General features: G+C 39.0%; 5 protein-coding genes and 1 non-coding gene across 6 annotated transcripts; 4 read left to right on the forward strand and 2 right to left on the reverse strand.

The window, feature by feature from the left end:
• The first annotated feature begins 432 nt into the window (after positions 1–432).
• On the forward strand, positions 433–532 carry SPOG_16401. Its single transcript has one exon. It is a non-coding gene; the product is annotated as a tRNA-Leu (tRNA).
• Positions 533–786: 254 nt separating this feature from the next.
• Positions 787–2,628, forward strand: SPOG_04391 (TIM23 translocase complex subunit Tim50). Its single transcript, XM_013170467.1, has one exon. It carries the CDS (start codon positions 827–829, stop codon positions 2,165–2,167), a length of 1,341 nt encoding a protein of 446 aa, XP_013025921.1. The 5' UTR covers positions 787–826; the 3' UTR covers positions 2,168–2,628.
• A 138-nt stretch (positions 2,629–2,766) lies between these two features.
• On the forward strand, positions 2,767–9,012 carry SPOG_04390 (COPII-coated vesicle component Sec31). Its single transcript, XM_013170466.1, has one exon. The coding sequence runs from the start codon at positions 2,907–2,909 to the stop codon at positions 6,552–6,554; it is 3,648 nt and encodes a 1,215-aa protein (XP_013025920.1). The 5' UTR covers positions 2,767–2,906; the 3' UTR covers positions 6,555–9,012.
• SPOG_04389 (CMGC/RCK/MAK protein kinase Mde3) lies at positions 6,705–8,876 on the reverse strand (the record flags this gene model as incomplete). Its single annotated transcript, XM_013170465.1, has 3 exons — positions 6,705–8,538; positions 8,615–8,689; positions 8,730–8,876. 3 exons carry the CDS (start codon positions 8,874–8,876, stop codon positions 6,940–6,942), a joined length of 1,821 nt encoding a protein of 606 aa, XP_013025919.1. The 3' UTR covers positions 6,705–6,939.
• A 218-nt stretch (positions 9,013–9,230) lies between the features above and the next one.
• SPOG_04388 (adenosylhomocysteinase) lies at positions 9,231–10,918 on the forward strand. The gene has a single exon (XM_013170464.1). It carries the CDS (start codon positions 9,297–9,299, stop codon positions 10,596–10,598), a length of 1,302 nt encoding a protein of 433 aa, XP_013025918.1. The 5' UTR covers positions 9,231–9,296; the 3' UTR covers positions 10,599–10,918.
• Positions 10,719–12,501, reverse strand: SPOG_04387 (alpha-1,2-galactosyltransferase). Its single transcript, XM_013170463.1, has 2 exons — positions 11,091–12,501; positions 10,719–11,033 (listed from the first exon to the last, which is right to left on the reverse strand). Exons 1-2 carry the CDS (start codon positions 11,954–11,956, stop codon positions 10,976–10,978), a joined length of 924 nt encoding a protein of 307 aa, XP_013025917.1. The 5' UTR covers positions 11,957–12,501; the 3' UTR covers positions 10,719–10,975.
• Between the last annotated feature and the right edge of the window lie 161 nt (positions 12,502–12,662).

Genomic DNA, 12,662 nt, shown 5'->3' on the forward strand with positions numbered 1-12,662 from the left:
CATAAAACAAACAGTTTTCGTTTATTATGGATTTCGTTGTTAAAGAGAAATGAAACCATTTTGCTAGTGAGACCTCTGAACACTAGACATTCATCTTACCGAGATTTTTATTTTATTTTATTTTTCTTTTTCTTTTTCTTTTTCTTTTTCTTTTTCTCCTGCGTAAACAGAAATTCATGCGAACTATTTGCGCACCCTACTTTATCCCCCTCTTTCTCGTGTGACGGAATTCTATGCTCCAATGTTTAAGTGGATGTAGAGATTTCAGCAAAAGCTCTAATAAAAATTCATTATTTCTTAATAATTATCGATTGTTTACGTTATTATATACGAAAGCATACAAATTCTCCGTAAACTAGTGTTTCTTTTGTAATACTATATATTACAGCACATAACCTATATATAATCAAAGATGCTCGTTCATAACAACAAGCGGCGATGCCCGAGTGGTCTAAGGGGGCAGATTTAAGTGGCTTCAAAGCCGTGAACCCTGCTGTTGTAAAACGCGTGAGTTCGAACCTCACTCGCCGCAATACTTTTTTTTAATCCATCTGAAACGGTTCAGACTGTATCCTAAGATTGGATTAGACAACTTTGGATTCTTACAAACTTTCATTCGTTCCACTGTTTTTTGCAAGTGATAGCATAGCATTTCTTTTCGATTTCGGTGCCTTCAATGCCAATGTGCCTACTACCATTTTACTGTTTCTTATAGTTTCTATTATCGGCTTTCGTTTCGTTAGAACGTTAACGAGGTCGAATGTATTGTTTTTAACCTAAAACATTGTCAGACATTCACCTCTAACACCAATAAAAATCTTCCAAAATGCTGAAAAGGTCCTTAATATCGAAAAGTTTACGGCTTGCAAATCCCAGGACTTTTGCTCCATTCGTAAACAGACGATTTGCGTCTGAGCCTGCTTTCTCCCCAGAGAAGCAATCAACGCCAAAGCCGGAAGAAAACAAAGGAAAAGAAGGAAAAAGTTCATTAGCGCAGGAATTACTTGAGTTGAATGGGTCGAGTGAGGATCCCTACAGCGGCGGTAGCGATAAAGGTCCTGAATATGTAAGTTCGACAATGCTGCGCCGTGAAAAACAGGCTCGCTATGCGTTCTGGGGCTTCATGGGTGCGCTCGGCGGTGGTATACTTTATTATGGTCGCAAATATACGGATGATGAAAAGGATTTAGAAAAGAAATTTCCAGCTGCTGGCTACTCACCCATGGATTGGTGGACTCGTGTGAAAGCACGCACCAAGCACTTCTTTGCATACTATCAAGAACCTGCATTTGAGAAACTTCTTCCTGACCCGCTTCCCGAACCTTATAACCGCCCCTATACACTTGTGTTGGACTTGGACGATTTGTTAATTCACGCTGGTTGGACTCGTGAACATGGTTGGCGTACCGCTAAGCGTCCTGGCCTTGATTACTTTTTAGGCTATTTGTCCATGTATTATGAGATTGTCATCTTCACCAATCAATATTTAGCAACAGCAAAACCCATTGTCGACAAATTGGATCCTTATCATGTCAGTATCAGTGCTGTCTTGACTCGCGAACACAGTAAGTATGAAAACGGAAAACTCATTAAGGACATTTCATACTTGAATCGACCCCTTTCGAAGGTTATCATGGTTGACACAAACCCTGATGCTTGGTCGAAGCAACCTGATAACGCCATTGCCATGGTTCCTTGGAAAGGTAATCCCAAAGATCGAGAGTTAGTTGGCTTGATTCCCCTACTTGAATTTATCGCAATTATGGATATTCAAGATGTCCGTCCTGTCTTGAAGAGCTACCATGGTAAAAACATCCCTCTCGAATATGCTCGTCGCGAGGAAAAACTTCGAAGTCAACTCATTGCCGATTGGCTTGAAAAGAAAAAATATAGTAAAGCTTCCTTGTTTGGAGGTCGTCCAGTTTCTGATCAGCCACCCAAACTTCTTATTGACATCCAACGTGAACGCCAGAAAGCCGCCTATGCCGAATTTAAGAAATATATCGATGAACATGGACCGAAGATGCTCGAGGAAGAAAGAGCTAGAGAAGCTGAACAGAAGTACAGCATGTTTGACATGATCTTCAATGGGGATAAAATTCAGCAACAACAATTAGAGCAACTTCAACAAGCGCAAGCTGCCTCTGCTTCTGGATCAGCCAACTGAAGTATCCGATGCTTCTAAAGTCTTCTGCTTGTTTTATGGATCTTGATTCTATATTATTCTTACCTTTTAGGAGTCTTTCTGTTTAATTCTTCCTTTTAATGCTTTTCTGAATGAAAACTTTCATAAAATAATTTTGGATTATGGTGAAAAAGGACTAGCCCAATTATCCATTTTAACCGTTCGCTACTTTACGTTTCGAGCTGCCCAAACGCTTTGATAATGAAAAAGCTTCACAAAATGCCTCTTATCTTTCTTCTGTCTTTTTGTGCAAGGCATTTTATTTTGTCCTTTATTTTCTTGGTTAATTTTAGTACTATTTCTTTTGTATAACTTCTTGCACCTTCTATTCTTCGTATTCCTCTACTTATCTATGTACAAAAATTCAACAGAAGAACAAATAAATTTTAGTTTGAGGTTTATTTCTTAAACACAAATACTCATTATTCCAATTTTATTATGATCTATCTGCTTTGTGATTAATGTTTAAAACTAATTATGTACTGTTACCTATTATGTTATGGCTTCTTCTAGAGGTAACGTCTAGTAAATTGTTACCTTATTTGTTGGACGTTTCAGATGCTACGCATGGAAAGTTACAAGCCGAACATACTCAGAACCAACCACCTTGAAAGATATCATAAGAATACGAAAAATAAAGACGGGTATTTGCCTGCAGCTTATAATATAAATCTTTTAAAACGGTCACAAACGAAAGCGCTTTCAGAAGTTGGAGTGAGTAATGAGGTTAAAAGATATCAATAAGAGCGCAACATTAGCGTGGTCCCCACGAGGAGTAAATGATAATCAGCCTTTACTTGCCATAGGTGGTTATATAGGTACCGAAAATGCCAGAGAAAGTGACAATCTTTTGGAAATTTGGGATACTTCATCAGAATCCAATAAGCCAATTGGTTCTACAAACGTTAATACCAAGTTTTATGATCTCGACTGGGAAAAATCGTTAGATAAACAATACGGTGTCATTGCCGGAACTTTAGAGGAAGGCGGTATTGGTTTTTACGACGCCTCTGCCATTTTGGATTCTAATGAGAACGCTGCTTCTATAGCAACATATAAATCTGAGAACAATTCTATCCTGGGTCCTTTAGATTTTAATCCAGTACAAACCAATCTTTTAGCATCTGGTGATAATAATGGTGACGTTTGGGTTTGGGACATTAAAAATCCTTCGAAGCCTTTTTCCTTGCCTAAACAAAACCGTTCTTCCGAAATCCATGTGGTTGCCTGGAATAGCAAGGTATCTCATATTCTTGCTTCGAGTAATTCTTCCGAGTATACCACTGTGTGGGATCTTAAAGCCAAGCGACAAATCCTTAATCTTTCTTATATGGGTGCTACTGGTACAAGTGCTACAGGGGGAGTCAATAGTATTGCCTGGCACCCTGAAAATGCCACTCGTCTTGTAACCGCTATTGATGATAACAGAAACCCTATCATCTTGACTTGGGATTTACGCTATCCTACAACACCTCAGAATGTTCTCACAGGTCATCAAAAAGCTGCCCTTTCACTATCTTGGTGTCCTCAAGATCCCAGATTTTTGCTCAGTAGTGGTAAAGATGGCCGTGCTATTGTTTGGGATGTAGATAGCGGCGAATCTTTAGGAAACTTCCCTCGTTCTGGAAACTGGTATACTAAAGGTTCTTGGTGTCCTTCGAATTCCAATCGCGTTGCGACGGCTTCTTTAGACGGCAAAGTCTCTATCTTCTCTATCCAGAGCACCAATACTGATAAATCCCATGAAGCTTCTTTGCAAGGCGTTACTTCTATAGATGACAACGAATTCTTCAACAATCTTCCCTCAATAGCTGGTTCTCAGGAACCTGCCTTCTCTTTACCTGTTGCTCCCAAGTGGTATAAAGTTCCTTGTGGCGTTCGCTTTGGATTTCCTAATAAACTCATTCATTTTTCTCCTGACTCTAAAAACGTCGTTATAGAGCCTATAGAAATTCAAAAGGATGAAGAGCCTATAGATAATTTTTCTTCTACTACTAAGTTTCAGACGGAGAATGACATCGTCGCTTTCTGTGATTCTGGCGCCAAATCTGCGAAAACCGAAGAAGAAGCAAATAACTGGAAACTTCTTAAAGCAGTCAGTCAGCGTGTATCTAGGAGTGAATTTGTTAAACTTTTAGGTCATGGAAATATAAAGGAGATGCATAAGGAAGACAGCACCACAGAATTCGATGAGAATATAAAAGCATCTAGCAACGCTAATGACACATCGAAGAATCTTAATAATGAGAGTTATGATGATGATACCTCTTTTTATGGTAAACTTTCTGACAGCTTGCAGAATACTACAGTTTCTGATAAGAATAAAGTAGAAGTCTCAAATGACCCCTTTAAGATTTTTAACTCTGAAGATTCAGAGCTGGAAACTAATATTACAAAAATGCTACTTACAGGTGATGTATTATCCGCTATCAAAACCTGTATAAATGATAAGAAAATTTCTGAAGCTCTCTTCCTAGCTACTTTCGGCGATGAAGAATGCCGCAAGTGTGTTAGGACAGCATTTTACGAAATGCAAGAGCATAAGCCATCTTATATGCGTCTTTCTGCCTGCATTGCTGATAATGACTTAGAAAATGCGGTGCAAAATGCAGATCTTAGTCAATGGAAAGATATTTTTGTTTTTATCTGCACTTATGCCACTAATGAAGCATTCTCTCCTCTATGTGGTGTCCTTGGAAAACGGTTAGAAAATCTCGACGACTTTAGCTCTAATCGTGCAGCAGAATTTTGCTACATTGCCAGTAAATCTTTACAAAGTTATGCGAATCTTTGGCTTAAAGAACTTGCTAATTGTGGTACTGATGATGATTCGAAGTCTTCTTATGTCGGATATGTTGGTCAACTCACCAAACTTATGGATAAAGTTAATGCGTTCCGTTCAATTGTCGCATATGAAGACGATGAATTGTCTGCAACTAAAGACTGGAAATTAGGTGGCCTTTACGAAGTTTATCTTGAATATTCAAGGATTTTGCTTTCGGCTGGTCACTATGAGCAAGCTAGAAGTTATTTGAACCTCGTTCCTGGTGCGTTCCCCGGGGCCAAACAAGAAATCGAAAGATTATCAATTCTTCTTACGCCTGCCCCAATTCCTGAAGTTAAAAGGTCCACTTATGGTCCTGCTGGAAGCGGCCAACACCCTATTTCCTCGTTTGTTCCTCAACCAATTCAGTCGGTTACTAATCTTAGTAATCCTTATACTTCTGCATACTCGACGAACGTTTCACACGTTGCTGCTCCACCTTCCGTGTCCTCTCCTATTCCACCATCTGTAGTATCTAATAATGCTGCAGCTGGCTGGAATGATCCTCCAATTGTTAATCAACCACCTTTGAGACGTGCAGCTCCCTCATTGCCTGCTGTAAGATCACCGTTCCCTAATGCTGGAGCAACTTTGCCTCCTAATATGTCACGAACTAGTAGTACCAGTACACTACCACCACCACCTTCTGTAGGTTCGACTGCAGCCGCTCCTCCTCCACCAAAAGTTGGTGAAGTACATCAGCCACAAGTACAAACCGCAAGTCAGCCTTTGGTGAATCAAAGCCAAAGACCAGCTAATCCTTACACGCCAATTGGGGCCCAGTCGCCCGCAAGGACATTCTCTGGTCTTTCTTCTCCTGCAGATACACAAAGTAGCAACGCTTATGTGCCTTTAGGTGGTCCTACTCGAACATCCGCTATTTCTCCTCCTATTCAACCGACGGTTCCATTCAGTACTGCTGTACCACCTCCAAAAGCTTCGGCTAACAGAGTAGTTCCGGTTCCCCCTACTCCTAGCCAACGTATTTCTTCATATGAACCTGTTAATGTTGGTTTTACCCAATCACCACCTACGACAATGCCTCCCTTAAGTGCTCAGGCACCTCCTAGTTCTATGAATAGCACTTTTCCATTACCCCCTATGGCGTCAGGCTCGATTGTCTCTCCTCCACCACAAAACCTTTCAACAAAGAGACAGTCAGTTGCTGGACCCTCGGGTGGCGCTGCTGGAATGACTACATATCCTCAAGGTGATCGCACTCATATTCCACCTAATTTGAGACCAATATATGAAATGCTTAACGCTGAATTCTTGCGCGTTTCACAGAGTGTTCCTCCACAAATGTCACGCGTATTATATGATATGGAGAAGCGACTTAACGTGCTGTATGACCGACTCAACGCAAATGCCATTTCAAAACCTTTGATTGATGAACTTTATGCGCTGGCTGTTGCATTGACGAATCGTGATTATCAAACAGCGTCTAACATTCAGGTTACTATGGTTACTACCCTTCAAGACCAATGTGAGCTCTGGATCGTTGGAATTACCAGACTTATTACGATAAGTAAATCTACAGCTTAACAGTGATACTACATTCTTGAAATTCATATATTGAATATTTTTTATTATTAAATGATGTAAGACCGTTTTTGTGAGATTTTATAGTGATGATACTACTTGTGATTATTGAGCACTGTTTACAGGTTAATATTAGAATGAAAAGCTTCATTATTTAAGTAAGCAACTGATGCTAGTATCATGTAGAATGTAATGAAACTATTTAATTGCGATGAAATAGTTAAACCTCTGTTAACAACAACAACTGAGAATGAATGAGATAAACTGTGGAAACCACTGTGACCACTATTGAATGTGAAATAATATCATATATCATCAAATGCTGCTGTTTATTCTTAGTTTTGTCATTAATGATTTGCAAATTTGCTCATTCTTGAACAGTATTTGTTTAGCCTTTAGAAAATCCTTCAGAAGTAGAGCGATTAATCTTAACCGGTGATGAAGTATCGTATACCATCAACTTTGAGTAAGCTTGACAACTGATTGATCTCGAAGTTCGGAAGCCTTGAGCACCATAATTTTGACGAACGGGTCTAGGAATTAAACTATGATTAATACCTATGATTTTGAGGCTCGGTGTATCAACATCTTTTGAGCCATCAATAACGTTGTTGAAGTCAGAAGAAAGCTTGAAGTTGCTGCTAGATGTTAAATTCAATGTGAGTGGAGCCTTATTCAGCTGATTGTCATAGGAAAGAGCGGCTTTAGGCGAACTCAACTCTTCACCAGCTCGGTTTTCAATTCTTTTAGGTATAGGATTAATAATTTTCTGAGACTTAGCAGGAAGGCTATCATTCAAAACTCCAGGTACAACTTGCAAATTAGAGTGAGTTGCTTTTTGAGGCATCAAATGAGAAGAAGACTGATGTTCATAAGACGGCAATAAGCAGTTTTCAACAAGCTCATAAGACAACGCTTCAGGATGTTTTACTTCGGAAGGACTCTCATTTGAGTTCATTTTTTCACTCAGTAAAGGATGAGACGGATGATCTACTTTCTCATCACTATATAGCTTTATTGGTTTTCGAGGAAGATGAGACGGTGGAGCATCAGGTAATGCATTTTTCACTGCATTTGTAAAGCTAGATAAGTTCTTTTTGAACCAGCTGACCCTTTTTTCTTGCTTTTTGTCTAGGATAGGTTTTACAGATGCAGCATTCTTCAAGCTTACAGGTTTGGTCAGTTTTTCTGATTTTAGCTTTACTTCGTGTTGACTGCTTGGCAGTTCAGGAACTTTGGGAAAGTATCTCTCTTTGCATAATATTGCAGTGGGGCGAACAAACGGATCCCATGCTAAGAGTAGCGCGATCATTTCAGCATACTTGTCTTCACAGCTTACTGGAAGTAATTTCCTTATTGGATATGGCTTCGTCACAGAAAAGGAGAATCCAAGCTTAGCAGCTAAATCTCTAGCAGAGGGCCAGTAGTGCAGTTTGTCTTTGTCATCCAAGAGAGGGTTTCCAAGAATTTCACAAATCCTGTCGAGCTGGTCTGTCTCATTTCTTCCAGGGAATAGAGGCTTCAAGGTAAAAACTTCAAAACTGATGCAACCGAAAGCATACATATCAACCGCCTTTCCATAATCTTTTGCTCTGAGTAAAAGCTCTGGTGCACGATACCAACGGGTAGATACATACTCAGTCAATGGATCACTCGAAGTAGAAGATCGGGCTAATCCGAAGTCTGCAATTTTGACACTATACCTTGAAAACACTGGTCGATCTGTAAGTTTCTTAACCAAAATATTCTCAGGCTTTACGTCTCTATGCATAAATCCATGCGTGTGTATATGCTCAATTCCTCGAATAATCTGATTTAGAATATGACACGCCGTGTACTTTGTGAATGGTTTTCCTTGTCTTCGCTTCAGAATTTGATATAGATTTGCTTCCATACACTCCATTACTAAATAGATGTTTCTGTTAGGATCCATAAATGTCTCCAATAAGTCGATTAGGCCTGGATGTTTTGATATTTGTCGAAGTACCTATACTGTTAGCAATATGTTTAACTCATCATTTCCTAAAGATAATAAAGTCAAGGAAAGGCTACAATAATCTTACCAACGACTCTCGAAGTTTCAGTAACTCATGTTTCGGCTTTGGTTTATTGCTGGTCTTCAGCTTCTTGACGGCAACCTAAATGTTGTTAGAAATATCAATTGGTTTTTTCTCATACTATTTGCCCGTGACCCTGCTTTCCTTTGCTTTTTGCCAGATACACAGTGCCAAAGCTACCATCTCCTAGCTTCTGCTTCACATAATATCGGTCTTCGAAACGAAATTCCTTCAAATCTAACAGCGAATAAGGAATTTCTTTGCTCATATCCTATTATGAATTGAAAAGAAAGCTGGTTTGCTTTGGTGAAGAGTCTTTTCTTGTTTGTTTATTTTGTTTGTTTACATTTTCGCAACTTCATAGTAACGAATTCAACAATTTTATTCTTTATTTTACACAGAAATCCATGAAACTACCTTAAAAACGTTTTCTTTTCTTCTAATACATGTAAATTACAAGAAACTCCATAAATGTTTGATTTTCATATTTAACGGCATTTCCGTAATTTTATTAATACCATAAGGAATTTTAGAATTATCTTCTAAATAAATAAACTTTTTTTATGTATCCTCCTTCTGAAAGGAAGAATCCCATACAATTGTCAGTTCCTAATTTTAACTCTTCCTTTACCACGACTCAAGCAAGGTAAATTGGGATAAGACGGTAGCTTTTATTAATAAAAACAAAATGAGTGTTCAGAATTATAAGGTCGCTGATATTTCCCTTGCTGCCTTTGGCCGCAAGGAACTTGAAATTGCTGAAAATGAAATGCCTGGTTTGATGGCTATTCGCGAGAAGCATGCCCAGTCTCAACCTTTGAAGGGAGCTAGAATTGCTGGTTGTCTTCACATGACTATTCAAACCGCAGTTCTCATTGAGACTTTGGTTGCTTTAGGTGCTGAAGTAACCTGGTCTTCTTGTAACATTTACTCTACTCAAGATCATGCCGCTGCTGCCATTGCCGCTACTGGTGTTCCCGTCTTTGCTTGGAAGGGTGAAACTGAGGAGGAATACATTTGGTGTATCGAACAACAATTAAAGTCTTTCCCTAGCGGCCAACCTTTGAACATGATTTTGGACGATGGTGGTGACTTGACTGCTCTTGTTCATGAGCGTCATCCTGAACTTCTTGTTGATATCCGCGGTGTTTCTGAGGAAACCACTACTGGTGTCCACAATTTGTATAAGATGTTCCATGAGAACAAACTTAAGGTTCCTGCCATTAATGTCAACGACTCTGTTACCAAGTCCAAGTTTGATAATCTCTTTGGCTGCAAAGAATCTTTGGTCGATGGTATCAAACGTGCTACCGACGTTATGATTGCTGGTAAGGTTGGTGTTGTCGCTGGATTTGGTGATGTTGGTAAGGGTTGTGCCACTTCTCTTCGCAATCAAGGTGCTCGCGTTATCGTTACTGAAGTTGATCCTATCAACGCTCTCCAAGCTGCCATGGATGGCTTTGAAGTTACTACTATGGAAGAGGCTGTTACTGAAGGTCAAATATTCGTTACTACCACTGGTTGTCGTGATATTATCCGCGGTGAACACTTCATGGCTATGCGTGAAGACTCTATCGTATGCAACATCGGTCATTTTGATGTTGAAATTGATGTTGCCTGGTTGAAGCAGAATGCTAAGGATTGCGTCAACATTAAGCCTCAAGTTGACCGTTATGAATTGAGCAACGGACGCCATATTATCCTTTTGGCCGATGGTCGTCTTGTCAACCTTGGCTGTGCTACCGGACACCCCTCTTTTGTCATGTCTTGCTCTTTCGCTAACCAAGTCCTTGCTCAAATTGCTTTGTGGACTGACAACCAAAGCTATCCTGTTGGTGTCCATATGCTTCCTAAGAAGTTGGATGAAGAAGTCGCTCGTTTGCACTTGGGTAAGCTTAATGTTAAGCTTACCGAACTTACTCCTGTTCAATCTAAATATTTGGGTATTCCATCTGAGGGTCCTTACAAGGCTGACCACTACCGTTATTAATTTCTCTAATTAATTTTGCATTGGCTTTTTGCACACTTTCATTTATAAAATTTCAACATATTCCGTTGTTTGATGTTTTCAACAGCATCATGCCACAACGATACCATGAAATATAATAATGATATTCAATTGGGTATACGTGGATTTAGGTATATTATTAATGAAACGGTTTAGACTGAGTACCGAAAGAGCCCAGATTAAGTGTTGTGTAGGTGAAAATGATGCATGTATGTTCGAAGTATAGTAAAAGTAGGCATTTCATATGAGGTTTTAAGTGAGTTAGCTGTATTATAACGTATAATGAGATTGAATAAACCGAAAGTATCTTTATTTAAAAGTACAATAATTCTATTGGTTTCACATATTCCATAACGAACTTAGCTAGAGGGTTTCTTTTTTCTGTGATTATAAGGTCTTCGCTGCTTAACGTAAGTACTAAAAAGAGTTAGTCAATATTTGAAATAAAGTAGAAAAAAATAAAAAGCGACTTACTCAAAAAAGCGCTCGCAAGATGCTGCGTTCTCGCAATTGCTAAGCACCAAGAAGTCACCTTCCTGATAGTTCAAATCAACGGCAGAGTCAGTATAAGAATTTAATACTTTAGGAGACACAAGAGCGACATGTTCCAGGATAGTAGGATGGATTTCTAGCAAGTGGGATAAAGCAGATCTTTCGCCTAAATCTTTCTTATAAGGTTTGAACAAGGGCTCATTCCAAGCATCAAGTAAATAAGGAGCAAAGTCATCATTTCTGAGAAGGAAAGAACGAATGCTAATTCCGTTATAGTCATTTGTTGTAATAAGTTTGACATCTTCGAGATTCATTTTGCTGTTTGTACGAATATGAGGTTTTAATGGATCAACCGGGTAATTACGCAATAAGTTGTTACTGAGTTGCTCATTCATAATAGCCTCTTTAAGTGACTCGCCTGTATTCATGATTACGGCCCTTGGATCTAAAACCCAAACCCAAGAAGCTTCAGGATGTTCGAATAACGTTTCCCGAATTGCAGTCACAAGGCTCCAAGTGTTGTCGTTTCCATATTTGCGTTCAATGTCACGAGCTTCTTTGTGGACGAGCTGATAGCCGTGACGCTGAGCATACTCATTTCTGTCTGAAAGGAGCTTGTCGAGGAATTTTGGATCATCAGAGATCTGCTCATAGCTTAAAACAAGCATTACAATTGAATTAGGATCCTGTCGGACAGGCTTATGGGGTTTTATAGGCTGATGAGGGCCATATCGTTTAGAAGGAGCTTCTGTCAGTGATTTGAAGGAATATAAACAAAAGAGGAGCAAAACCACGACGAAAATGCTCAAATATTTAGCTCGGCGTGAAAGCAAGCGACACAAGTTCATTTGGAGGATGGAAAGAAAAGGATGAATCGTATTTTAAACCACTTGGACTTAAAAAATGCTAGCCAGTAAAAGAAAAGAAGTATGAAACCCAAACGAGATGAGATAAGAAGATTATCCTTGAATAAAAGAGCGTATAGAATTACAATCTTCCGTATGCAGCTTATTTCAACAAGAAGCAGAAAAGGAAGAATGGGCGAAAAGGTTGATAAATATTTTGAAAGACCGAAAATACAAATGCGTTAACAGTAAAAACAAAGAGTATAAATGAATGCAAGGTAAATATAGCAGAGTTAAAAACGTAGATTGCTCCAATGGCAAGCTGAACTAATTTTGAAGTAGAATGACCTCAGATCTTTGGATTTTTCCCGGGAAAAAGGCAAGTATACCTTTCCTGACAATCCAAAAATGATGAAACAACTTTTCAAAGGAAAAGATGCTTCGTTTTGGTATTTTTTGCTTTCTGGAGAAAACAAAGCTGGTTGGAATTCAAGTACGCGAGTTGCAAATCATTCTCTCCCCTCTATCCCTTCTTTGTTGTTAAAATTAACGATAGTACAAAGCTATATTATAAAGTATGTAGGAGCGCGTTAAGCTATTTAAGGACACTTTCTGATAAAAACCTGTATGTAGTAAAACCATAGAAAAAGGGGGATTTATATTTAGAGATTTAGTAAAATTAAGAAGATTTAATCTTTAATCTTCACCT

Source organism: Schizosaccharomyces cryophilus, assembly GCF_000004155.1.
Source record: "Schizosaccharomyces cryophilus OY26 unplaced genomic scaffold supercont4.9, whole genome shotgun sequence".
NCBI lineage: Eukaryota > Fungi > Ascomycota > Schizosaccharomycetes > Schizosaccharomycetales > Schizosaccharomycetaceae > Schizosaccharomyces > Schizosaccharomyces cryophilus.